This window comes from Tubulanus polymorphus, chromosome 4 (genome assembly GCF_964204645.1).
Source record: "Tubulanus polymorphus chromosome 4, tnTubPoly1.2, whole genome shotgun sequence".
Taxonomy (NCBI): Eukaryota; Metazoa; Nemertea; class Palaeonemertea; order Tubulaniformes; family Tubulanidae; genus Tubulanus; species Tubulanus polymorphus.
In genome coordinates this window covers 3,204,286-3,229,950 of record NC_134028.1, presented here as the reverse complement: position 1 = coordinate 3,229,950, position 25,665 = coordinate 3,204,286, and the positions used below count along the sequence as shown (strand labels likewise).

General features: G+C 37.6%; 6 protein-coding genes and 1 non-coding gene across 9 annotated transcripts; 4 read left to right on the top strand and 3 right to left on the bottom strand.

The window, feature by feature from the left end:
- Positions 1-189: 189 nt before the first annotated feature.
- Positions 190-281, top strand: Trnai-uau (transfer RNA isoleucine (anticodon UAU)). Its single transcript is given in 2 exon segments — positions 190-227; positions 246-281. It is a non-coding gene; the product is annotated as a tRNA-Ile (tRNA).
- Positions 282-451: 170 nt separating this feature from the next.
- LOC141903358 (nuclear pore complex protein Nup85-like) lies at positions 452-4,828 on the bottom strand. Its single transcript, XM_074791464.1, has 21 exons — positions 4,758-4,828; positions 4,454-4,553; positions 4,225-4,341; positions 4,070-4,133; positions 3,915-3,985; positions 3,666-3,779; positions 3,327-3,583; positions 3,124-3,246; positions 2,911-3,045; positions 2,746-2,837; positions 2,576-2,659; positions 2,419-2,493; positions 2,289-2,339; positions 2,109-2,209; positions 1,863-1,948; positions 1,507-1,538; positions 1,300-1,400; positions 1,113-1,212; positions 921-972; positions 738-836; positions 452-646 (listed from the first exon to the last, which is right to left on the bottom strand). Exons 1-21 carry the CDS (start codon positions 4,815-4,817, stop codon positions 524-526), a joined length of 2,037 nt encoding a protein of 678 aa, XP_074647565.1. The 5' UTR covers positions 4,818-4,828; the 3' UTR covers positions 452-523.
- Positions 4,829-5,232: 404 nt separating this feature from the next.
- On the bottom strand, positions 5,233-10,412 carry LOC141903801 (small COPII coat GTPase SAR1B-like). Its single transcript, XM_074792120.1, has 7 exons — positions 10,290-10,412; positions 9,524-9,596; positions 9,322-9,441; positions 8,983-9,048; positions 7,879-7,982; positions 7,671-7,802; positions 5,233-7,070 (listed from the first exon to the last, which is right to left on the bottom strand). Exons 2-7 carry the CDS (start codon positions 9,564-9,566, stop codon positions 6,954-6,956), a joined length of 582 nt encoding a protein of 193 aa, XP_074648221.1. The 5' UTR covers positions 9,567-9,596; positions 10,290-10,412; the 3' UTR covers positions 5,233-6,953.
- A 98-nt stretch (positions 10,413-10,510) lies between these two features.
- Positions 10,511-11,802, top strand: LOC141904160 (small ribosomal subunit protein uS3m-like). Its single transcript, XM_074792696.1, has 3 exons — positions 10,511-10,544; positions 10,938-11,130; positions 11,403-11,802. The coding sequence occupies exons 1-3, from the start codon at positions 10,515-10,517 to the stop codon at positions 11,693-11,695; spliced, it is 516 nt and encodes a 171-aa protein (XP_074648797.1). The 5' UTR covers positions 10,511-10,514; the 3' UTR covers positions 11,696-11,802.
- Positions 11,803-16,247: 4,445 nt separating this feature from the next.
- Positions 16,248-21,734, top strand: LOC141904060 (uncharacterized). The gene is made up of 10 exons (XM_074792511.1): positions 16,248-16,598; positions 16,893-16,933; positions 17,026-17,153; positions 17,488-17,643; positions 18,217-18,351; positions 19,630-19,738; positions 20,205-20,414; positions 20,721-20,759; positions 21,046-21,218; positions 21,594-21,734. Exons 1-9 carry the CDS (start codon positions 16,312-16,314, stop codon positions 21,177-21,179), a joined length of 1,239 nt encoding a protein of 412 aa, XP_074648612.1. The 5' UTR covers positions 16,248-16,311; the 3' UTR covers positions 21,180-21,218; positions 21,594-21,734.
- Positions 21,735-22,396: 662 nt separating this feature from the next.
- LOC141904154 (E3 ubiquitin-protein ligase RNF181-like) lies at positions 22,397-23,595 on the bottom strand. The gene is made up of 6 exons (XM_074792688.1): positions 23,428-23,595; positions 23,098-23,142; positions 22,920-22,996; positions 22,729-22,844; positions 22,579-22,653; positions 22,397-22,505 (listed from the first exon to the last, which is right to left on the bottom strand). The coding sequence occupies exons 1-6, from the start codon at positions 23,508-23,510 to the stop codon at positions 22,446-22,448; spliced, it is 456 nt and encodes a 151-aa protein (XP_074648789.1). The 5' UTR covers positions 23,511-23,595; the 3' UTR covers positions 22,397-22,445.
- Positions 23,596-23,872: 277 nt separating this feature from the next.
- Positions 23,873-25,167, top strand: LOC141903975 (biogenesis of lysosome-related organelles complex 1 subunit 2-like). 3 transcript variants are annotated; one of them, XM_074792396.1, is made up of 5 exons: positions 23,873-23,962; positions 24,173-24,310; positions 24,397-24,516; positions 24,683-24,787; positions 24,868-25,167. In XM_074792396.1, exons 1-5 carry the CDS (start codon positions 23,944-23,946, stop codon positions 24,897-24,899), a joined length of 414 nt encoding a protein of 137 aa, XP_074648497.1. In that variant the 5' UTR covers positions 23,873-23,943; the 3' UTR covers positions 24,900-25,167. The 3 variants fall into 3 exon arrangements, with proteins under 3 accessions (XP_074648497.1, XP_074648498.1, XP_074648499.1); XM_074792397.1 differs by having other exon boundaries at positions 23,886-23,962; positions 24,179-24,310; XM_074792398.1 differs by having other exon boundaries at positions 23,895-23,962; positions 24,182-24,310.
- Positions 25,168-25,665: the final 498 nt, after the last annotated feature.

The following is a 25,665-nucleotide window of genomic DNA, read 5'->3' as shown; positions in this document are numbered from 1 at the left end:
CAATATATCTAATCTAGTAATCTCTTACCCATTTAATACGTGTACTCCGTTTCAATGCGGAATATTTACAAATCATCAAGCAAACAGAACTTGAAATAATGTAGAATGGACTATAATACCATTCATTATTGGTGCCACCGCTTACGCATTAACGAATCAAATCATTTATTTAGCAGCTACGTCGTCGTCGCCCCAGTGGCACAATCGGTTAGCGCGCCGTACTTATAGACAGTCCAGGCTGAGCTATGCGGAGGTTGAGAGTTCGAGCCTCTCCTGGGGCACATATTTTTGTTTCAAATATAGCTTATTTTGCTGAGCACCGCGTCCCACGGTTATCAATGCCATTTACAAACAAACAATAGCTTTATTCATCAAATTTCCAAGTCAACAATATGTCCCCGGTCGGGTGAGTAGACTAAAGCAAAATCTACCAAGACAAATGCATCAGATATTATCTTTTTCATTTCATTTCTATTTTACAAATTAACAAAATAATTCATGAGTACAAATTAGTTTTAATCATTTATTTGACCGCTTTATTTTCCATGACTTGAATATTTCCTTCCTGTAGAATTGCACGAGCTAAATTCCGCGCCAGAGCTAACTTCATCAAATCCAGCTTTTCCTTTTCCATCTCAATTTGACCCTAAAATGATGAAGTAAATTCTAAACAACTGAACAGCGAATACTGGAAAAATTTATAGCAATTCTTACAGCTTGAGCTCAATTAGTCTTACCTTTGACTTTACAACATTTGATTTTTCGGACTTCTGTTGTTGTAAAAGCTCTTCTAAGCATTGCATCAATTCATATGTTTGTTGACTGTTGAGAAGAACCTGTAACATGTAAGTTTGAAAAATCATTATTTTTCATTTCAAAAATCTCAGACTGGATACATTCAGAAGAATGAAAAATTATACCTCTTTTGTCTGCAATAGCGGCAAAGCATCAGTCAACAAAGTCAACCAAAACCTGAATGGGAAAATTACTAGAATTACCAAATGCGTTGAGATGGCACAGTGAATGTAACCCTCACCTAAACTCATACAGTACACACCAATCAAACCTTTGTGGACAAATCACTGGCAAACAAGGTTTCAACAAATTCTTACCGTTTAGGAGCTAATTTAGCAGTGAGTAGTGAAAGCAATAAAGACCCAGCCCCTGCAAGATCTCCCTCTTCATAAAGTCTGTGGAATTCTCTGTATTTCCCTAGAAAAATATCAAATCTACTGACAATTCTACTAGATCGTGATAAGCAAATTCGACAAATCAATCGAAGAATATTCAGCAAGATACCTAGAAATGTGAGCCGGTTGCTGAGCAGCATAGCTGAGCCTAGATTATCGATAAGATCAAGATCATGAAATCCTCCCTTTTCACTGTATTCATCCAAAAATCTGAAGAAATAACAGTCACAAGTAAGTAAGCGAGCCTGATCTCAATCGTGCATTGAAGTGCGAAACCAAATGAACTCATGAACCAAATGAACCCATTCCAACTTACTTTTGAGAAAGATACGTTGCGAATGAGACATCCTGGAATAGAAAACAATATGGAGAGTTAAAAATGCATTGCTTAAGCAGGTTTCGATTGAACGTATTAAAATGTATTCAATTCGATTTAAGAAATGTAATTCTGTAATATGGTCGATGGAAATACTGATTACAAATTCTTTGCCAGCCTTGTGTATCATGGAACAGATTATGCTATTCCGAGTCAGGGAAACACTGATATATGTCCTGCCTGAATAGCATGGTTTCACCAGGATTCGAACTCGCACCATCTCCATTGTGAGACCGAAACCTTATCTACCAAGCCACGGAGACAAGACAAGGAAGGCTTCACAACTCGGTTCATACCTTTGATCGTAGACACCAGCTTAGAGCCGACCCCAGGCGTTTATTACCTAGAGCCTTCATACCCATTACTTTACATATACTTCTCACTATGAACAAAGAAAATAAGACTTTCATAAAAGCAATCTTGATTTTAGAAATACGATAGTACCTGGTTACAACTAACTTCAGAGGACCAAAAATATGATTGCTATATCCGGTAAGAAATTATTTAGGCTCCACAATGTGAGAGATATCCTTCTGTCATACCTTGATCATGCATCTCCCTTTTCTCACAGAGATGAATTAATTTCAGTGCTTTTTTCTCTGTAGTCACCGGGATATGTTCAACATACTGTTCCAAATATTGCCTAATATAGACCAAAAACAGTGGATGAAGCATCTTTAGGCTGATCAGACACAGGAGATAACCACTTCAAAATATCCTACCTTCCATATTCCGGACAATAGTCGAAATAATCAGCGCCGATTTGCCACAAGCTATAGAACAGAAAATGTCTCGATGGATATTTCAGTTTGAAATTAGAAATTACCTCAGTAACGCAATAATCTACAATACCTCTCATGCGTCATCAAACTAGACGCATATTCTAGCAGTAAGTATTCTCTGAAGTTTGAACCGAAATTATTGCAACTGAAATAAGAGCAGATAATTTTATGCAACTGATGATTCATAGAATTTCATTTGAAGATAATTCCGTAATAAGGGAACGTACCTAAGTCTCTGCGTTTCTAGTAATCCACAATGGTGAAGCAAATCCGTGAGGTGAGCTACAAACCACCAGTTACTCAGGTGAGCGCTGTAACAGAATGAAGCAAATATTCATCACAACTTCAGAAAATGTAATCAAATTAGTATTGATAGCACCATAATACATCTTATTACCTGCTTTCTTTAATGACTTGAGCCACGTCAAACTGGAAAGCTGCCAATAGAATTCCATCAAGAGGACTCAATCTAATCACATCCAAACACGACTAAGGAAGGGAAAATATTCAGTGGTTAATCACATAGTTAAACGGTGTTATTTCAATATGTAGATATAGTTACCTGAGCATATTTCTCGAGATCGAACACGGAATCAAATACAGGATTCTGATATAAAAGTTTAGAAACGAGTAGGAAATACCACGGCCCACAATGCTGCCGAATGTCCTGGAAAACTTGTTCTTCTCCGCATAATATCTACGTAACAGAAATATTCAACTTCAGTATGTTTGAAAAAATATGTACTATTCTGAAGAAAATGATGTTTGTTCGTACTCGGCAAATAATTGTTAGTTCTTCACTGGTCATAAATCTAGCCATTCGTAGACTGTTCATACATTCATCCTGCCAGTGTCGCCACCTCATGGAGAACTCAGCAATCGGCATATTACTGTGAGTCTAAGGAAGACAAAATAATTAGCTAACTTAACATGTACGGTAGATGGATACTGGCATCTTTTTTCCAAAATGTAGCTCACTTTAAACGATGGCATTTTATGTAAAAGTTCAATAATAGCCTGGTACGCATCAGATCGAGATTGACTATGGCTAGTCAACAGCTGCTTTGCTTCTTCAATTCTTCCTTGCAATACCAGCCCATAAACAACGTCCCAGTAAAATGGATGTTGTTCCACATGATCTCCGACCGATTCTTCCATCATTTGTTGACGTTTTTGACTCAGTTCTCCGGAATGCCATCGTACCCAGTCCAACAACTGTAGCATTATAACTCCATCTGTGAAAATATAAACATAATATTTGCGAATTAACTTTTTTGAAACTAATGAACATTTTATTGAGAGTCACTGATTACGTACCAGGAAGAACCTCGATGAATAATATTTCACAAAGACTCCAAATCAACTCAATAGTCTCCAGTAGTTTGATCTGGTCGGTGTATTGTTTTTCTAAGCTACTCACAGATGTGGCTTCTGCAAAGAACAAAGAGAGAAAATATGTCAAGCAGGCACTAGACTGATGGTAATAGTGTCATAATAATTCGGGCCTCAGTTGGGAGCCGATAATCAGGGCTTACCAACTTATAGGGCCATAGCCTATTTCCTTACCTAAAGCTGAAGTCAGATCTAAAATGCAAGCTTTTAAGACAGAGCGGTAATGTCGACTAACTTTAGCCAGACTGAAAATGAAATGAAGTACGACAATAATACAGTAGTATTCTCAACAGCAGTTTCTAACTGTTTGATGATTCGTTGTCACTTACTGTGGCTTTTTATTTACCCCAGCAGTTTCTGGAGTCTGCTCCTTTTGAAGTGTGATGAAAATATCTGAAAAGATGTGAACATCGATTGGAAATAGTGAATCATCGGCGACAGCTGTAATTACAAACACACATTAGAACTTGGTATTCAGACTCACTATGAGAATCATTAACTTTTTTGCGCGTGTAACAATTATGTATATCTGTAGACCATTTCATTTCATGGAGAACTCGATTTTCGCCTGATGACGATGAATGCTGACTGGATTGTCGATCTGAAAACACAAAGTACAAATTATCGAAATCATTGAACAACTTTTTAAATGCAATGCTGCACGCACACGCAAGGCAGCCGCAGGCACAGGAAAATCGGAACTACTGACGTACCATCATCTTGTTTCGCATTGTGGGCAAATACATAGAGTTGATTGCCCAAGCCCCAGACAGGAGCGATACTAAATTCAGCGCATTCAGCATCACAAATAACCTGTAATTAAAGAAAATCGAATTATATTTGGACCGGATCGAGTCGAGACCGTATGGTGCTGCCACCATCATCGGCGTTTTTAGGAAATTATGCTTTTTTGTTGCAAAATGTAAGGATTCGTAGAGATTTGACCATCGTCCAAAGGATATTTCTATTTCGCGCTTGAGAATCGGTTGTTATACGACATGGATAAAACCTAACTACCGTTGTATTCGTGTCACATTCGTTGAACTGGTCGTAAGCGTTATTCGCGTTTTCCGCCATTTTATTTGTACTCGAACTGCTGCATTGACCGCGAGGGGACAAAACCAACCTCCCTTGACAGTGGCTTGGGGGGCTTAAATCGATGCAACTAGGTTCGAATCCCAGCTAAAACACATTACGCACCAGGGCGGATCCAGGGGTAGAATTTGACAAAAGCACAGAAAAAATTATAAAACATCTGCTTAGAAAGAGCAATATCGACACAGCAGAGCCATAGCATCGGTCGGCAAAATTTTGATATTTCAGAGGGCCATTGCCAATCTCGCGAGCGCCGAGATAAAATTTCCCCGAAAAATTGCCAATTTTTAAAGGGCACAGCAAAATTGCTTGATCCACCCCTGGAAGAGAAATCTCGACCGTTATTCAACTACACAGGTCCTCTCCATAGTATATAAATAAGGAAACGAATTTCAACTTCATTAAACAAATTTATTCATCCATCGTTTCATATGATTGAAAAAACATCAGAACCAAGTTCCACAGATGTCCAGCGCTCAACTATCTAGAAATAAAATTAGTTCTATTTTTCCAATTGTTCAACTTTGAATTCTAACCAACAGCTGTGGAACTGGGTTCCAGAGCACTGACAATGACATCAGCGCATTTTAGAAATAATGTTGATTCTGACATTCTCTAGTTCAGCGACACAAAAACCAGCAAAATGTACACAAAAAACAGACCCCAAACCAGAAGATCCACCATACACATTGCACGGCGCATTTTATACCAACGAGAGGAAATGACAGAAAAATCAAAATGTACACATGAAACGAACACACTTAACAAATGGAAGATCATTTCGCAATCAGGGACTGACAACTGCCCAAGTTTCAGAGTGAATCTCATACAATCGAAGATCGTTTAGTATTTAGAAGTTTTATATTAAACCAAAACAAAACAAGACGCCTACTACAGGAGTCTATAGCATTAAATGATGAAAACGATAGTTAGTGAAATACATAGCAAATGACCAAAAAGAAAATCACAGCCAAAAAAGGATTCAATGACATTAACTGGTCGTTAAGGATCATTCGATGCTCTACAAACTATCAAGGTTATTTGTCATCAAAATATTTTCTGAAGTCTTCCAAGCATTAAAACTCATACTGCATAGCCTAATGCATATGCATATTACTACGATTTTATATTATTATTATACATTTTTTTTGTATAAAGGCATTTTCTGAAAAGATATTTCTTCAAAGTCCTTTCATTATATACCTTCACAATAGCTCATTACACATTATGTACAAAACTTTGTTGTAGACAAAATAATTATTGTTGTTACAAGTGAATTAATCAAATGGGGGCGGTCATGTACAGAGTGTATATTTGTAAGCTTTTCTATTGATAGAATACACGAGTCGAACCAAAAAAGCTTCAGTAATATATTGAAAATAAAGCCATAAAACAAAAATGTTAGTTAAATGTGGATTATTTTCTAACGATTAACTGTTCTTTCTCTCAAAACTCTTACTCAAAAATATCTGCCGTCAATTTTCATGGGAATGTACAAAGATCATTCGAACGACCCACGAAAAATGACAAGACGACACATTTTGTTCTTCAAGAAAGCCAACGTTATTTAGACGAATAGAAAACCCAGCAAGACACAAATAAGTCATGACATCCTCCATTTTAGCGAATAGTTCTCCAGAAAATCGCTAACTTCATACACGGTGCATGTCTTGGCCAGCGATTTTAATCTGCTCAACTGAATCTAACAGTCTGTTCAAACACGCGGAATCTTTCCCTCTGAGAATAACACGATCAACACGCATACGCATGTTGTTGGAACACAGGACAATATTCATCATTTCCAATGGTTATGGTTACGAACCGATGCTTTTGTAGTAGTAATTTCTTCGGATAAAGCGTCGAGAGTGAATGAAAGTCCTCTGATTTTTCATTAGCAATGTCTACAGCAGTAATAGAGGGTCAACTTGAGGTAATGTTCTGTAGGATTCTCACGAAGTACAGCCCAATGTTTAAGTGTAGACACAGCTATTGATGAGTTTTCCAGTTCGAACAAATGAAAGATTCAGCAGCTATGGAACTGTCATCATCATCCGTTTAATAATTGCCTAATTAGTTATTTGTTTATATTATCCTAAAAAAACGTGCAAATAGTTATTCTCAGTTGATATATTGCGCCATCCATCTGAATCCTTCTCCGTAGCCTTGTCGTTTCAATACACTGCACATAAACATTTCCACTGGACGACTGTGTAACTCTGTTCGTGGAATGTTTCCCTGCAAGTCAAAAAGAAAATTTTGAAAGATCATTAGAGACAACTTGCCAAGTTGAAATGGCTCCATAAGGAACTCAGATACAATTTATCGAATATGACATCATCATCTTGGAAGTCTGTCTGATAATCATTCTTCATACTGATATATCATTAAAACGCTTAACAGACTAAGGATTTCTCTATCTCAAGAGACCCGTAGTCATCACAATAGGGATCATTCATTTATTATGTACGCATTAGGGGAGGGGGAGGGGTCAGTGCAATTGCGTACTGTAATGCTTAATGTATATGAAAAATTGGCCGATTTTGCGTACATGGGGGGAGAGGGGGTTGGAAAATTCAAATTTTATGCGTACATAATAAATGAATGATCCCATATCCACATTTTAGCCACAGTGCCTTCTTAAATCCTAAGAAAACTCTTTAAGATGATCCTATATTGAAACCATGACTGTACAACTAGCCCCTGGACCCAGTTCCGCAGTTGTGAGTATATATTTGACTCAAAGGAAAATGAACTGATTTTAACTCAAACTCTAACTCACAACTGCGGCACTGACTCTTGATGTTTATTTTAATCTTCACTGGAAATTATATTTACCTTTCCGGTGGTCTGACCGTGTAAACCAAACAACGTTCGTAATTCATCTTCGCTAGCAGCACCTGGTTTGTCGATTTTGTTTCCTAATATTAACACTGGGGCATTCATTACTTGTTCATCCATCATTAAACTCTGTAATATTCAAAGAAATGGTGATAAACGCAATCGGACGAATCGACTTTCAATCGAGAACATTAAATCAACGTACATCTAATTCAGCCTTAGCTTCTGGAAATCGTTCCCGGTCAAACGCGTCAACCAAGAAGACAATACCATCAACCGCTGGAAAATATGTTTTCCACACTCGACGAGCTGAAATGATCGATTAAAAAATCTGATACACAACGCAATTAATCTATACCAGCGAACCTTAACCTCTTCGCTACCATGCGTGACGTATATTTACGTCGCAAATATATTCATTTACTACAATTGCTGGTGTGATGAGCCATTGCACCGCTGATGTGTAGCCGTACTATCATCCTCCCCCGGCAGGGATTCGAACCTGATGGCATCGAGATTGCAACGGCACGAAACCCTGCCATAATCGACCGTGTGCGCAGATACATGCGCAGTTCAGATGATGTGATTTTTAGCCAATCAGAAATCCTGTTTTATTTTAGCCCGGGTTTTCCCATTTATAGTTCTTCCTTGAAATTTGCCTCAACGATTATACAACGAGCAATCTGATTGGTGCCGCCAGTTTTCGTTCGGAAAGCTGCGCATGTACCTGCGCACCCGGTCTTCTGATGCAGGGGTTCGTGCCGTGGCTGAGTGTAGCGATGCCATCAGGTTCGAGTCCCTGCAGAGGGAGGATGCCGTACTATAGGCTTGTCTGCCTCAACTTAGTTCCAATTTTTACTCATAGATGGAGGATTAGTAACTCTAACAGCCTCTAATACCGATTTTATTTGAATTGATTGATGACATTGGGCTCGAATCCTGGTGAGGTGGGTTACATTATCCGCGGTAGTGAAGAGGTTAACTGAAGCATTGAGTTGTCTTTATTACATCAGTCAGGATTTAATATGAGTAAATTTTTGTATAACCCACAGCAGAGTGCACTTTCCTTTAATTACGAATTCCCTGAGGCTTCCCAGATTTGTCCATGTTATAACACAAAATTCCCTGAGCAAATCCAAGGATTTACCCCGGTATAAGATAGCGGAGGGCTGTTTCTTCTATGGCACTAGGGACCTCATGAGATTCCTTATGTCACTCTATTCCATCAGAAACCTTGGTGTGTTATTATTACAAAATAGATTTCCATTTTAAAACAGCCATGATGATGGGCTAGGCCAACTATTCTTACCTTGTCTGTGTCCTCCTAAATCGAACGTCGTAAATCTCATATTACCCATTGAAAGCTCTTCGGATGCTGAAAATAAATCATGTCGATGAAGTATCTATTTCCATTCATCGGCTTTTAAGAGAAACCCTCATGTGTCGTGAGGAGTGAAATACAGTAGAAGCAGACTGTTGACCCTAGGGTCGATTTCCTCGGATATGTCCGAACCAAATATTACATATTTTTGTTCTCCAATTGTCATTATAAGCGACCCATCCCAGCTCCGACCATGGAATTTATTGGTCTCACGAGATGAGAGTGTTTAAGGAATCGCAGAGTCACAGGGACCCTGGGAATACTTACTGGGATGTAACGTCGGGACGTGTTGTGCCATTCTGTCGTCTTTGAGCATATGCAATAACGTCGTTTTACCAGCATTATCCAAGCCAAGAAACAGTAATTTTCCCGATTTTTTCATAAGCCCTGTAACATCAGAAACAATCACGTTATTATTCGTAAAAATGGCTAAATATGTTGAATGTTTCAATAAATATCAAATACGTACCTAAAAAGCTTAACATATTCGAAAACCAATCCCACAGAAACATTTTTATAGTATTTTCTTTTTTTCTTGTCACCTACAAAAGAACACAGACATTGCAGTCACATTACAGCTCCACTAATCCACAGGGGCTCAGAGTTGAAGTTTGCGGGTAAACCGTAGCATAGCTGCAGATCATCCAGTATCCCATGGACTATATTATATAGTACTTGGGATACTAAATGATCTGAGCAACTATTCACCCCAAAAATTCGACTTCGCCCCTGTGCGCTTATCCTTAGAGAAATATCAGCTTAGCCTTAGCTACAAGTCAAGTAGGCTAGAGTAAACCTTCACCATATAAGTCTTGCGATAAGACTTGTCACACTTCAATTGGCTATCATTTAATTTCAAAGTATAATCAATGACACCTCGCCTGGCCTGTGCCCATGCATTATTAGGGCTAACTAATAAGGAGGGAACTGTCAAAAAATTGTGTCTACATCAAACTAAGCAAGAAGACTTAAAAAGCCTTAGAGTAAATTGATGCACCATATGAAATAGTCACAGTAAACGTTACTTATGGAGTATATTGCAGGATTAGAGAGAGACACCTTACACAGAATCTACCACAAAACGTATCAAAATGAATCGACTGGATATGGATTCAGGATTTGGGCTCAAAAAAGCCCCTTTTCCATACTGCAACTTCAAACGGGCAATTTACGACAAGTCGATGCCTTAAAATCCATGTGAAATTTTCAAAAGGATCAATGAGAAAGTTGTTTACCTAAAATTTACGATTTCGGGTAATTACGTGCGAAGATCTGAAGACTTTTAAGAGGGAATTCCCTCCTCTTTTACCCGATCGGAGAGACACGATTCAACAAAATGGCAGCTATCTACGTCAGCTCGTAGGATTATTTGTATCGGCGCCGTTTATTAGTCAGTTCCCTCAATTAAACTAAAGCTTACAGTGCCCGTGATTGGCCAATTCTCCGACGACTGAAACAAGATGGCCGCGCCCATGAGAGAGATTTTAGGGGTAAAATTTGCCGATTTTTTGTGTTTTTAAATAGATTCACATATACTTGAACTACGATTAAAAGGTTCTGATGTAGTATTCTATCAAAACTCTATGTTTTAACCATAATTGAGTGTTTAAATTTTATCAACTTACTGAAACGAGCAATTTTAGCTGATATACTGTAAACTTTCTACAAATTGGGTTCGAATCCCAAAATATGCCTGATGGCCTACAGTCGTCTTTTTTACCGGGAGTGAACAACTAAAATGTTAGTAGGAATGGGACTAACTATTCAATTTCCGACAGATACTCTGGCTATTTTTATTTCAAAAAGCTCCCGTCGGTAATTCACTGTTCTATTGTACTGTGTTGAATCACATGCCATACCGTATCTGAACTTCTCATTTGCAGAAAAAATTCCTGGTGAATTGTTTTAGTCAATGGAATTTGGCAAGGAGTTTGCACATTTCAGCCGCCTGCCAAAAAAACATTCGTTCAGGAATACCGAAAGGAACAATCAATAAAAGTCGAGCACTTACTTATGAAGAAGCCCAGCCACCTCATCGTATTGGATTGAGAAAATCTTGGAACTCGTGGAATACAAGTGAGTTATAAAATGCAATTCATCCAGGAACATTTTCTGTCCGGACTTATCTTAATTTGGAATTTTATTAAATAGACGTCAATCCACAAATTCGACCTATCTTAGATTTAAAATTGATAGTTCTGAAATCAAAATATCATTATTTATTTTATAGTTAAGATATGTTTAAGATCATAAGAAAAAAGTTTATCTGACAAAATCAAGGATTTGATGATAAATTGAAAACCCTGGTCTCGATGTGTCTCTTATGTAGCTCTTCTATTTTTGATCAGGTAGTCTGAAGGATGAAGGAGAAAATGCGTCTCAGCTGACAGTCGAGGATGCTTTCATTCGTAAATTCATTCATGGAACTTGGTCTCGACTATTCCTGTCGGAAGTTATCATTAAACGCAGGCACAATATGATCATTTGTGCCGGACTTGTTTTTCGCGGTGTTAGCGCACGGAAAATGTACTTTCTGCTCGGATACACGGAGAGCATGTTGGAGTATTTGTTGAAATGTCCCGTTAAATTAGAAATTCAGACAGTTGAAAGTAGAAAAGATGTCGTGTTTAAGTACATATAGTGACCAAAATTATGTTAGTAATCAAAGAGCGTTAATCCAGAAAAAAATAATAGATTCTTGTATTGTATTCTAGCCAACTGCTAGTGTAAGCATTCTGTTTGTGTGAATAATAAGTTTTGTCTAAAAAAAAAGACCTTGTTTATTATTTGGTTGGTTGTTGTTTATTATTTGATTGGTTGTTGTTAACTAGAATTATAGGTGACAGGTGTTGTATCTTCATACACGATTTCGAGAAGTTAGTACATGTATCATGTTGCATTATTCGGGACGACATGATCTTATACATGTAGCGTCTTTCTAGAACGTTATGTGCCTGACAGGTCGTGAGTTAACACCCCCAACGACGCTGCATTGTCTTGAAAGTGAAGAATTTATTGAAAAGTGCAAACAAATGTATAAATGTTATAAGATCGCCTTCGATACAACTCATCCACCCAACCTTCTCGCCTATAAAAAGTACCGTAACGATGGCGAATGAGCTCTACGTTCGTCCTCCCGATGTTGGCACGGATAGCCTATTTGACAAGGCCCGCTATGGAACCCACCTGTTATTTAAACCTTTGGAACTGTTATATTCTTGACTACAAATATATATTTATTATTCATTATCTAAAATACTTTTAATGATTATTTCGGAAGTGGGAACCACAGAAGATTTGGTGGTTAGTACCGGTACATCTAAATTGGTTCCATGTATATAAAGCAACATGGATGCGGGTTTAAGCCGCCCCCATGAGTTCCGCTTAGAGAATTACCACCACCCGGTGCTTAAACATTATTATTCTTCAAAGTATTAACATCTAAATGTGGTAAAGAATATATATGCGGGTTGATGATGTCGGAAACCTGGGTGTCCGACGACCTGAAAAGTCTATTCGGTTTCACCCATAGTTTAATGATTGTTACCGTTCATATCTTCTCATTTTGAAAGTCCCAGCATTCATTAAAACCGCTTCGGCGTCTTTTGATAATTGCTTGTCTATGATAATAATAGAAATATCTTAATAGTTAAGACACGAATTCACCATACACGTGCATCGCTATCAAATCTATTAAACCATGGTCGTGATATCATCATCGAAGAACATGAACTCGCGTAATTTGATATTTGGTGATGACGTCAACAGAGCAGTTGTGATAACTGTTATCAAAGTTGATGCAAATCGTCACCGCTAATTTCAGTGTGGACTCCAGTGAAACAATGAAAAATGAAAAAGTATATCCTCTTTTTGATTGGATTTAGATTAATTCCCTCACGCAGGACATAAACATTTCCATCACCATATAAGCTAAGCTAGAAAAAGAGTTTCTCTTTTCACTTTTTATTTAACCTTTATCCAAAATATCCGGGTTAGCCAACACATAATAACGAATTTATTAGAGAAAATATTTAGAGTCGACAATAAAATGTTTTTTTCTGAAAACTCCCTAAATATACTACGTCTATTGATGTCGTCCACGTCTCCGTTTTAATTGAACGCAGGTAAATCCTCTAGGTAAGCGACGACATCCCTTAATCGTGTGCCCGGGTCTACACACTCCCGTGCACGCACTGTTTTTGTCAAATGGATTGCAGCGTTCACCAAGTCCGTCACACGACGGCTGAAACTGCAACGAAGAAAAGCAAAATGCCATCGTTTCAGTAAGTTACATGTAGACGATCGGAATTCAATTCACAGGAAAAAGATTTCGAGTATCTGATGCAATGCTGTCGATGGATTTATTTTCGGTACCACTTCCAAACAAGCCATGATTCCGACGGACGGTGCTTTCCGTATATTTAGCTCGAGATGATGGTTTCATCTTCCACAATTAGTTGACTATATTCGGGTTGAAATTGCTATGCATAATGATATATGAAACATCCACACTCGAATTATATACATATACGACGATCACCTTGTTCGGTTTTAGCTACAAAGGGTTGAGTTGATAAAATATTCAAAAGAACAAATGGAGCGACAATAAATACTAAAGTAAGTAACTCCTTCTAACACTAAATACTAAATGACTTCATAATTGCATATACATATACAGTGACCCCCCCCCCCCCCACAGAAATTTTGGAAAAGTGCCCTTTTTGCAAAATTACTGTTATATCAAATAGAACCGCCCTTCTTCGGGTTTCTCTGCCTCCCTCCCCAAATTCAGATGCTAGGTACGACCCTGTACTTTACATATAGGCTACAGTACATGCAAAAATCCTTCTTCCATTACCAAAAATTAGGTTCAATTTGCGGTGAAAATATTTAGTTCTAAGGGGAAACATCACTTCTTGCGCCGCCAAGGAGAGGGTGAATCTTTTTTCGTTTTTCGCGCTTTTGGAGTTGTGGATGAAGTACAATGTGAAGCATGCCGTTTGGACATAGATTAATTACAATGCCTTTTAACAAGTTCAAATTATTTACTTGCGTCATATGTTGTACGCTGTATCTTTTAGCGTCCAGATGTCGTTGACGGCTGTTTTCTATCATAGCGCGTTCCAACCACCGGTAAGCAGGAGACGAGATTTCGGCCGAGGCACACATCGTCTGGCATACTATCACTGACCATGATATCACAAACACTGTTATACACGGCAATCTGAACAAACGAGTTGAAATATCTAACAATCTGCAAAAGATAATTTAGAATCATAAATACAGGAATGTACGTACGTCGCCGAGGTGACATTTTTTAACTTTCCAAGACTTTTTTTTACTTTCATTGCCACGTGGAACCTGAAAAGTCATTCCAGAAATGTTGATATTGAGTGAATGTGTAAATGTTTCGCGAAATAATGTATTTGAAAAGTGCCTCGATGAACCGGGTGGATCCAGGAGTACTTATGAGACTCGTACCACTTTTGAGTGGCTTAATCTTTCATTTTATCACTAATGCGGGAGTGCGCCTGCTTTTTGGATATCAAAATTCCCATTTGGGATGTGGATGTGACAAGTGCATCGAAATTGGCCTTTGGGGGCACCCCTGATTGAAAAGAAAAAAAACGCCCGTTCGGCTACGGCTAGTTTAGGGCAAAACCCAAGACGAACAGAAAACTACAGCAACACAACTTATATATTATCAAAAAAAATTTGAACTTACTGATATAGACAATTTGCTGTGGGGGTACCATTACAGTGCGTTTTAAATAGTTTCATGAAGACTGTCGTCAGTTTGGTAGAAGTTTTACCCGGCATTATCTTTTTTACTTTGCGCGATGTTGTCGCGATCAGTGTTGTCCCTGATTCTTCAAACCACCAACAGCGATGGACACACGCGCTTGTATGATGCGTCGAAGTTTTGATTGGTTGTAACCGCGTCTGACACGAGACTCGTAAGGCTAAACGGACACGTTACGTTGAACGAAATTCGAATGCGAACCTTAAGAAATTTCACTAATTTCAACGATTTCAAAACATTCACTCAGCTCGTGCATTCGATACAGATTTGGTCAAAGGTATCGCGTATGAGAGCTCTGGCTGGGAAAACTGTAATTCACTAAGCAAACTTATAATATCTCCGGTTGCATTGAGTAACGATTATTGCATCACTGTCAAAAACAATCTCAAAGTCGCAAGCAAATTCATTGATAAACACACTCCCTATCAAACACGCGTATACTTTTTATATGCGAAAACGTATTTTTTCCGAATTGAAATTGCTACTTGCTTTTATATGCACGAAAAAGTCAAGTGTGTAGGAGCTTCTTTTATTACTATCTCTTATCATGTAATATTGTCCCCACACTAAGTGTGTCGTTTTACCCTCCAACTCGGGGAGCGGTAGTTTTTAAAAATGATAGTTTTAAGCGGTCACTCGAAACCCTCGATGAATAACTGATACGAATGTTTTAATAACTTCTACGGTGTATCCTTGGACGGTGGGATAAAAATAGATCGGCGGCGCTGGGTTTCGCGTATGAGTGCTCCATTTAAATGTTACCCCTCCCCCGAGTTGACGACAATCCGAGGTATCGGTTTCCCGTGACGCAAAGTGTGTTCCAGCAATCAAGCAAATCTCTCGGAAATAATCTATTCAACCTCTTTTTTATGCATTCAATTTCTGGCAGATAACCTTCACGCCAAAAATCGGAACAAGCTTCTTTCGCATTTTGTCCGTTTTTTTGGCGATGAAATAAGATAAAAGTTTGTTGTTGTACCAGGTCCGAGAGTTTACTTATTTTTGAAACACGGAACTATTATTTCACCAAAAGTATAATTCAAGAATATAATGCTATATTCTTTTCGAAAAGACATCAATGTAAACTCACGGACGGCTCCGATTTTGGATGTGCCTGGCAAAATCCACTATCACCTAGGCCTAGGGAGAGAGCAAACCTGGTAAATCCTTCGACTAAAACGCTTTCGCAGATATCAAAAATCGAATTGATATTCATGTCCACAAAAATGATGTGAGATTGAAACCGCGAGAGATTTATGATTTACATCGACCGAATCAGACACTTTTTTAGGACTCGAACCTGGTGAGTATTATATGGGATTCGAACCTTACGAGCAATTATGCCCGGCGGGTTATCGCCGATGCTATCAAGTGCTAGCTTGCGCCTCCTTCTCCATTTTGTCGGCGACGCAGTGCGGCGATTTTTCTCATAATTTACTCGTAAATTACACGCTATGGCCGATTTAGAATACGCGCAAGACGACGCCGGAGTCGGTTTTGATATCGGTGAAGACGGTGGCTACGAGAATACGGAAAATGGCGACGGCCAACACGCCGAACTCGAACAGAACGAGCAGTTGAATGAGGATCAACAACAAAGCGGCGACGGCGAAGAGCTGGAACTCGTCGAACATGAACAACAGGAGCATGATCAACAGGAACAGCATCAGCATCACGAATCATACCATCACGGTCACGGCGGAGGAGGGCATCATATAGACGACTCTGATACGGATGATAGGTATAAAACATAAGCATTCTTCTATTAATTTTTGACGCTAAAATATATTATATTTAAAAATCAAAATGGCTGCCTGCTAACAACAACAGAAAATCTTACTTCCTTTGGCTGCTAAATGCTGTTTAAGTGTTCCTAAAATCTTGTACATTAGGTCAATGATGGTTATGTCCTATTGTCTGTCTGGTATTATCTGAACATATGCTTTGTTGTATTGTTATTTATATTTGTATCACACTTGTTTGTGCTGAATAAGGATTCCAATTAAATTTTTTGATTAAATGATTTCTTTTGTAGGAAAATATTTGTCGGTGGTTTGGCTTGGGATTTAGTAGAATGTAAGTGTATCATTGAAAAAAAAAGAACTTGAAAATGAAGATCGAGTTGTTATTCCTTCAGAATTTAGGAAATGTATATCTTTATTTTTCAGCTGAATTAAAGGATCACTTCAGTCAGTTTGGTGAAGTTGAAGTTGTCGACTTAAAAAAAGATTTAACAACAGGCAAAAATCGTGGGTTCTGTTTTATCACGTTCAAGGATTGCGATTGCGTTAAAAAGGTAAAGTGTCGACGTCGTCCCTAACAGTTACATCAACTGTAATCTAAGGCTAAACAAAAATGATACCTTGTTTCTCCGCAGCGGCCGGGTCATTTTTGTAAAATATGATAAAATTTATAAACAGTTCATTTCTATAGCGGCCGGGTCTGTTATGGTACAATTGATCACGATTTTAAAAAAAGTTATATATAGGGTAGATAGGCGGCCGGCCGGGTCAACATTTAAGCTCAGCAGAGCGGAGAAACAAGGTATCAATGTTTTTTAGCCTAATAGCACATCGTTTTTTGTGAGAAGTTTTTGATGCAACAATTAAGATTTTGATCGATTTATTCAGGTGCTTTCTACTTCCAATCACTACATTGGCAAGAAACCTATCGACTGCAAGAAAGCGAAGTCCCGAGGCGGAAAAGAACCGAAGGTTTTCGTCGGAGGTGTTGAAGCTGCGATGGCGAAAGAAGACATCTCTGCACATTTCGCACAGTTTGGCGAGGTCAGTATTTGACGATAAGGCAAATTTCAGAACTTCAAAGTAACAAAATTGATTTTAAGATTACCAAGGACATGGAATTGAATTTCTGAAATATCACCACTTAGCTTTTCATCCTATCGTCAGTTATGAAGATGTGTAAAAAGTTATTGGCTGTAGCAGGGTCCCTACGACTCCTTGATTCCTTCAAAACGGAAACAATGATTTCATATCATCAGTGGTTGAAACTCCTTTAATATGAGCGAAATACCCAAAATTCCTTCTATATTAAATACATAGTCATGTATCTTTGTCTTGAATTAGTAGTTGTACAGTAGGGGGCCCCTAAATCGATACAGTTCGGACCTGGATTTGTTTTTACCCAAGCGGTTATTAGAGATCAAGGGATTAGAGATAAGGGATATGAAAGTGTTGCAGATGCTTCCTTTTCAACTCCTTATATCCAGAAATTGGACTTATCTGTAGGGACCGTTTGTAATGCTTAAAAATTAAAGATGCATATCATGCATTTTTGATATTGAGGCAAAAATACATACTTCGTGATACCATCTCTGATTTAGTGTCTTATTTATTTAGGTAAAAGATGTCATCTGGCCTAAAAATAAATTCACCGATCAAAAACAGTCGTACGTTTTCGTGATGTTCGATAAGATGGAGGAAGCGAAGAAAGCGCTGGCTCATCCCGAGACTCACGTTATCGGCGAAAAAGAGGTACGTTTTCTTCACACGTCGTGTCATACTTGATAACTCATACTAAAGACACGAGTTAAAGCGTAATAAAAAAATAATTAATTTACTTCTGATTCATTGCAGAGTTTTTCTAGAGTACAACTTCTTATTGCAGGTTTTAAATATGCGAGAATGCCTGCTTAGATAATCGTCCTTCTTCAGTCATGTTTATTTAAAGTTATTCCATTTCAATGAAATGAATCGCAGTTTCCCGATTATTTTGGTCAACGCATATTTGTGAGCGTTTCTCTTTGATATTTTGACACATTTTGGATATTGATTTGCTTCATCGGGTTAAATCATTTGATAGATTTCAAAACTGGTGGCTGTGGTCGGAAATAAAGTAAATTTTTCGTGGTTTTACTTCAAATGTCATTCTAAATCCTACATGAGCATTATCAAAATCAATATCATCAATATTTCAGTGAAGTTGAATTATTTTTTCTAATCCGGCAACTGCGATTCGCTTGTTGTAAATGTGTCAAATGCAGTCTTTGCGATTTATCTAGTATTGCATCATTAAAAAACGAGTAAATGTAATATAAAGGTAACGAATGATTAAGTAAGTTGCAAAAACAGGGTCAGTGCCGTGCAAAAAAAGGGCTAAGAACGTGTCACACAGTCTGTGGTTTGATGAATGATATGCGATTTTGTTCTCATGTTTGCAGCTGCTGCTCGTTAGATGAGATGGATGCTTGTATTGAGGTATAGACACACAACTTAAAGACAGCACGAGCAACCCCCCGGCGAGGTTTCTAAACAAAACAAAAAAAATACGAGAAAATAAACGAAAAAAAAAAAATTCTAAAAACCATATAGCCCTTCATACGGGCGGATTCTTAATTTAAGTTTTAGATATAGCTCGTAAATAGACGTAATATAAGAGAGAAGAATCGATATTCGAGTATTGTCTATCGTTTTTCAATTTTGGCGTCCGTTTAATTAAATGCATTTCGCTGAATAATGTTTATGTGTCAATCAATATACGCGGTTCGTTGTGTGATGATTATGATGATGGTAAATGTAACTTGTTTTTGCTCATTTGAGTTATTGTTCACGTTATTAATCGAGAGAGCAAATATATTTAAGAATATGATTTTATTTATGTGCGCTCTCGTCGTCTCATATTATTATCATTATTATTAAAGCTATTACTAATAAAAATAGAATTCAAATTTCAGTTACAGTAATATTGGAAATCGCGACCTGTTCATCATCGGCGTGCGTGATTAATAGTCGGTTGATGTTTGTCGTTTTCAGGTGGACGTACGCGAGGCGACGCCTGCTCCGGATCCTAATCGACGCGGCAGAGGACGTGGAGGTTATCGTGGTGATTATGGTGGTCGAGGACGTGGTCGCGGCCGTGGAGGTTCGTATTGTCTTACCGTCCAATAGTTTCAAATATTCATCTTTAATACGAAACATTGGCTCCTATCGATTCTAGGACAATTGCCCCCCCCCCCCCCCCCCTGAATGAAATCCTTTGTGATTTGGATTAACACCAGCTAAATACTTTACTTAGAAATTCATTTGTATATAATTTGATTATAGGCATGATAAGTTTTGATACCTCTGACAGCTGATTTATTGTATTTAGTATCTTGAAACTTGTTGTGAGAGTATCAACATGACTTTAACGTATAATTCTTACTAAGTCAGTGAACAATAAATGAACTCTGTCGCAATATGTTCGTTACCAGTCTTGAATTTCCCGGGGAGATACACGTGACTTAGCCACATTGTGCGTGTAGTTCAATTCTGTATATAATCTTTAACTGAAATTTTTGCTGGCTCCTTGACAAAAGTGGTTATGTTATTTTTTTGTATCCTAACAGGTGGCGGTTATTACAATCAAGGTTACTACGATCACCAGGGTTATAATCATCAGGGTTACGGTGGTGGCTATGGCGGTTACGATTACCACCCCCAATATTACGACTACAGCGGTTATGGGGACTACGGCCACCAGTATAACAACCAGGGCTATTACGATCCGTCATACGGGTATGGTGGATACGGAGCTGACCAGAGCGGCTACTATCAAGGTATGTTACGATGTTATATTCTGTACAAGGTGGCCACCAACCTGGAAATCAGTCAAAATTTGGTGAATTTTGTAAAAAGAAAAAAGCTAGAAATCAGGGTAGAAATTAGTAGAATCAGGAAAGTTAGTTGAGATTGTTATATTGGAAGTAAAATCGTTTCTTTCTTTTGTCTTACATATTTGACTGTTAATTCATTGGATTTTGACAGATCAACTGAAATATAAGTGCCCTGCCTGATTCTTAAATAGAACAATTATTATTTGATAGAGTTGGCATTAGTTCACAATACATATGTTTCTTATTCAGGTTATAACTACAGTGACTGGTACAATTACAACAATCAAGGTTAGTTTGTTAGAGTTCTAAGCTTTGATTTATAATGAACTAATTTTGACGCTGTTGCGTCATCAGGGTCCCTACGACTCCGTGATTCCTTAAGCAGAAAATACTTTCAAAGATGCTTGAAACTCCTTTTATTCGAGCTAAATGTCATTAACTAATTTTGAGATATAGGCAATAAGATACTTAAGGAGTTGTACATTAGACTATGCCTAATGGGTACAGTTTGAAGCAGGATCTTTTTGTTACCGAATTAGAACCTGAGTTTAATGTTTATAATGGTTTTATGCAGGTGGTCAGCAGCAGAGTAATTACGGTAAAGCTCCTCGTCGCGGCGGTGGTAACCAACAAGTTGCCAGTGCTAGCAGTGCTGCGAATAACACCAACGCTTCATCAAGCCAATATCATCCATACAGTCGTCAATGAGCAACTGCTGCAGGTTTCAACATCTATAAATCATTGTCGGTGAGTTAAAATTCATATGATATTGAATCTTGTGTTTTTTGAGGCAAGCCCCCAGTTTTGACATCCTCCCTCGGAAGGGATTTGAATGATAACCCTACCAAGTATGCAGGTAAATGCATCTCTTAGATGATGTCATTATTAGCCAACCAGAAACCCTGTCGTTATTCCATTTTATAGTTATCCATGAAACTTTCACCAGGGATTATACGAGGGATGTTTTTGGGCGGTTTACCAACGCATATACCTGCGCACTGAAGCTATTCAACCAGGGTTATGTGCCGTGGTCAAGTTTGAATCCCTGCTGAGTGAGAATGCAGTTTTGAGGAAAAGTTTAAACATTCATTGATTGTTGGTATATATCTATATTTATTTCAGGATCATGATACTGAAGTTTGAGGGGAGTTTGAGTATATCAGCACTGCTACCGTACCTACCCCGTTATATATGGCCGCATTTGTACATATTTTATTTAGAAAAAAAATGTACTTTTATTGTTTCGTGCACAAACTACTGTATACATATTTTATCGCTTCACGGATTTGCTGTCTATTCACGAGACTGTCCGGTGTATATCATGAGAGAGACGTCAAAATATTCGAACAGGTTCATCAACTTATTTATTGTATGAAAACAACTTCATAGGAGAGTAATGTGCAATGAACTGTCGCTGAAATCTCAATTGCATTATTTCACAATCGATTCAATCCTATTAGTAACGTTGAATGATCCTGTAAATATTTTTATACATGTCAGTTTTATGGTGTAATAAATGTAACAAATTTGTATATATAGATGATATTGTAGTTTCTTATTCTTGGATAGGCAAGATAGGATCTTTAAACAGACTACCATGGGTCTGATTTCTTGTGGAATGGATTCAGGCATACCAATGAGGGAAAGTGCCATGATGAAAGTGTAGGAACTGCTGTGCATATCGGGTGCCAATTCAACAAGAGAAGGTGAAACTAGTTGCTCTTTGAACTCTCAGTTTGGGGCTTGCTTAGCATCCATCATCCTCTATGTCTAAGATAGAGAAACTTGTTACAGGAATTGACAATACTTCCCAGCCCACATTTTAATACATCCATAACTAGGACGGAATGGATTGGTTGCCTCAAACCTGATTAACAATGCGGAACAGAACTTTAATTGATCAGTAAGAAAATCAAATCTTGATGTTTGGTATGATAGATGAATAATTTATTTTGTGAAAGTTTTTTATTTAATTCAACCAAACATTGAGCTGTGAAGAGTTTGAAGATCGTGTTCCCTTTGTTTCTGTCCAGCCTAAAAAATGGAACGACGTTAGTGAATAATGTTAAACAGATTGAAAAAGGGAGTTTTTTTTAAGTTAACAAACCTTGTATTTTCGATATTGCTCATACTCGGCATCATCAGTGGGTAATTCATGACGACAAACTGGACACGTGTTCGTCTGAAATAGTGCAACAGTTAGACTAATACGGACATCTTCATAAAAATGCATTCAACAACAGTAAAACCTAGTTACCTTTCCTAACCATGGTAGAATACATCTAGGATGGAATCTGTGATTGCATGGCATTTCTCTAGTCTCGTCTTCCTCGTCAAATTCCAAGAGACAGATCGGACAGCTCAGTTTAGCTTCTATAATGTAGATACAGCAATATTTGTAGTTTTAAGATAACCTCAAAGAATAAACTGGTATATCAACCAACAAACCTGCTTGAGAGGGGGTCACTAATTTAACTGGTAGCTCTTCAACAACTTTCTTCGATGCCGGAGGTGGAGGTTTCTCTCTGAACGAGGAATATTGAAATAATACAATTTGTGAGAAAAGAAGATCAAATATCCCACGAACAAAATTTGTTAATATGAGGCATGGGAACCTAGGGCCTACCTGGCAAATTCTTCCTCAAATATAAGTCCACTGTCAAGTAAAAGCCTGAAAAGGAAAGAATTTTTCATAAGGAAGAAACGTAAAATTAGGCCTACACATTAAAAACATTCTCTATGAAGAGTAATCAGATAGGACAATCTGTCTGCCTTTCATAGACAGGGAAAGTGTAGCTGTCAAAAAGGTGTGATCCCACTGACTGGTACGTAGGCCTACAGTTCACACTACACAACTCATCAATCAACTGTCATTCAGCAAACAAACAGAACAAGACTGGTCGGTACTTTGGTAATTTGAATTAATTTACGGAGGATTACGATCAATTGTCATTACCTGGCTAAATGAAGTAAATGGTTCGGCTGTTCTCCATCTTTAAGTGGTTGACAATTATGTTCATCAAAATAACAAGCCATCATTCAAAAAAGAAATTGCTTGAGTTGGATGTTGTATATCGTTCACGTTCACGTTCACGTTAGAATGACAAAGCAAAATGTACTATGTTCACAGAAAAATGCATCATGTTGTGAAATATCTAACCAATTCAATTCAATAAAAAATACGCTGAAAAACAAATTTTCTCAAATTACTTCCAAAAATATACTTTTTGGGAAGGATTTCGTCCATATTAAACTGGCATATTAGTGAAGCTTATGTTTAATAACGAAGGTGCTATCATGCGGTGAGATATTAGCGGTTTGACATTAGGCAATTAAACCCTGGCAAGCGAGTATTACACCGGAAAGTGCTGCCACCGGCTTAAATACGGATGCGCCGAACACTAATCAGGAAGTAAAATTTGAATTGAATTGGGTATTTATTCAAACTTTCATCTTATCAACAAAAACAATCATGGATTTACAGAAGGATGGTGAGATTTATACAATATTCAGTATTGTATATTAAAAAACAATTGTAAATGTTTCTTTTGAGCAGGAGTTAGTACGTAGTCCGCCCGGCCCCAGTCCCAGCACTGTGAGCAGTCCGTTCTCGGCGTCTTGTTGATTTTTTTGACAGAATTTGTTTGTCAGTCATAATAATACTCATATATCATCAGTTGCTTATCCTTTTGATTTTTTAGCAGCAGCAGCAGCAGCAGGACCACCGACTATAAATGTTGAAGCTGAAAAACGAGATGGCAGTGTGCCTCTTGATTTGAAGATTCTGTGTAGAGATGCGTTCGAGAAAGCAGCTGAATACATGAGAGGAGATTTAGCTGGTAGGTGTAGGGGTTATGTTTAAACAATGTCTTAAAGCATTGAATACAAACTCATAATCATCGAGAGCCTTGTTTTCTCTCAACAGCGACAGCCGAAGATTACAAATTATTAGAACAAATGAATCGTATTACTATCGGGAAATATGCTGAAATGAAACAGATAGCTGGTAACATCAACCACGGAATGACTGATATTAATGAAAAATGTAAGTTTCATTAGATACAGCACAAATAAATCCCGAAATAGGCTTGTTGATTTTGGATTTACATTCCACTAATAATTCGGAACAATGTTACAATTTTTTGTATTACACTTAAAATATCTCTTGTTTTTATATAGTCTCGATCTTGATCAATTGCTTTTATTTTCAGATCGGAATTTGCAGCCATATTTGGATCAAATCGACCAGATTGAAGAAAGTGTGTCAAATTTAGAACAAGCCACTTACAGGCTCGACAATTATTCTAAACGTTTAGGTAAGCTTAAATAAAGTCGAACCTGCTGTTGAAACTGTACCATTTTGCTTAATTATGATTTAATGTCACCTATTTTTCAGAGGCCAAATTCAAGCAATTGGAGAAAAGATAAAGAAAAAAGCGACATATGGGGTTGTAATTTATGAAACGACATGGTGATTATTGAGCAAATGTGTGCTGTCTAGTCATTAAAAAAAACTTAAGCAGCGAAATATAACTCAGTAACTTGTATTTTAAGTGTAGGCTACAATGGACATTTTGTAGAAACGTTCTTGATTGATGATTAATCTGTATCATTCTCCCAGGAAAAGCTGGCTTGATTATATATGAATTATTCCGTATTAACGAACAGGATTCTGTAAATTTTTGTATACGTAAATAAAATAAATAACGTATTAATTTTCAATGCCTTCTTTCATTATGGTCTTTGAATTTATCAGATATAGCAAACCAAGAAGTTCGTCCATCATCATCATCATCATCATCATCATCATCATCATCATCATCATCATCATCATCATCATCAATTGTGAAGGATCTGTGGTAGGCTCCTTCGAGCCTGTGGTTATCCTCCTCGTTGTTTCTCATTTCGTTGATAGTCTTCCCGGTTTGGGGAAAGACAGAGACTCCCTTCTCTATTGGTTATTCAGTTAACGCGTTGAATTAGTAATTAAAATCAACACGATTGTTGTTAATCGTTAATTTTAGTAATTTTATACTCATGATTAGTAAAATGGTTTTTAACTCATTCATAAGTACTTTTGATTAGTAATTGGAATTTTCATAACTTTTACTAAAAACATTTAATTGAATTTGACAAATTGGTTAACAATGATTGATTGAATGATTACTCGAAAATTATTAGATACATTTTTTTG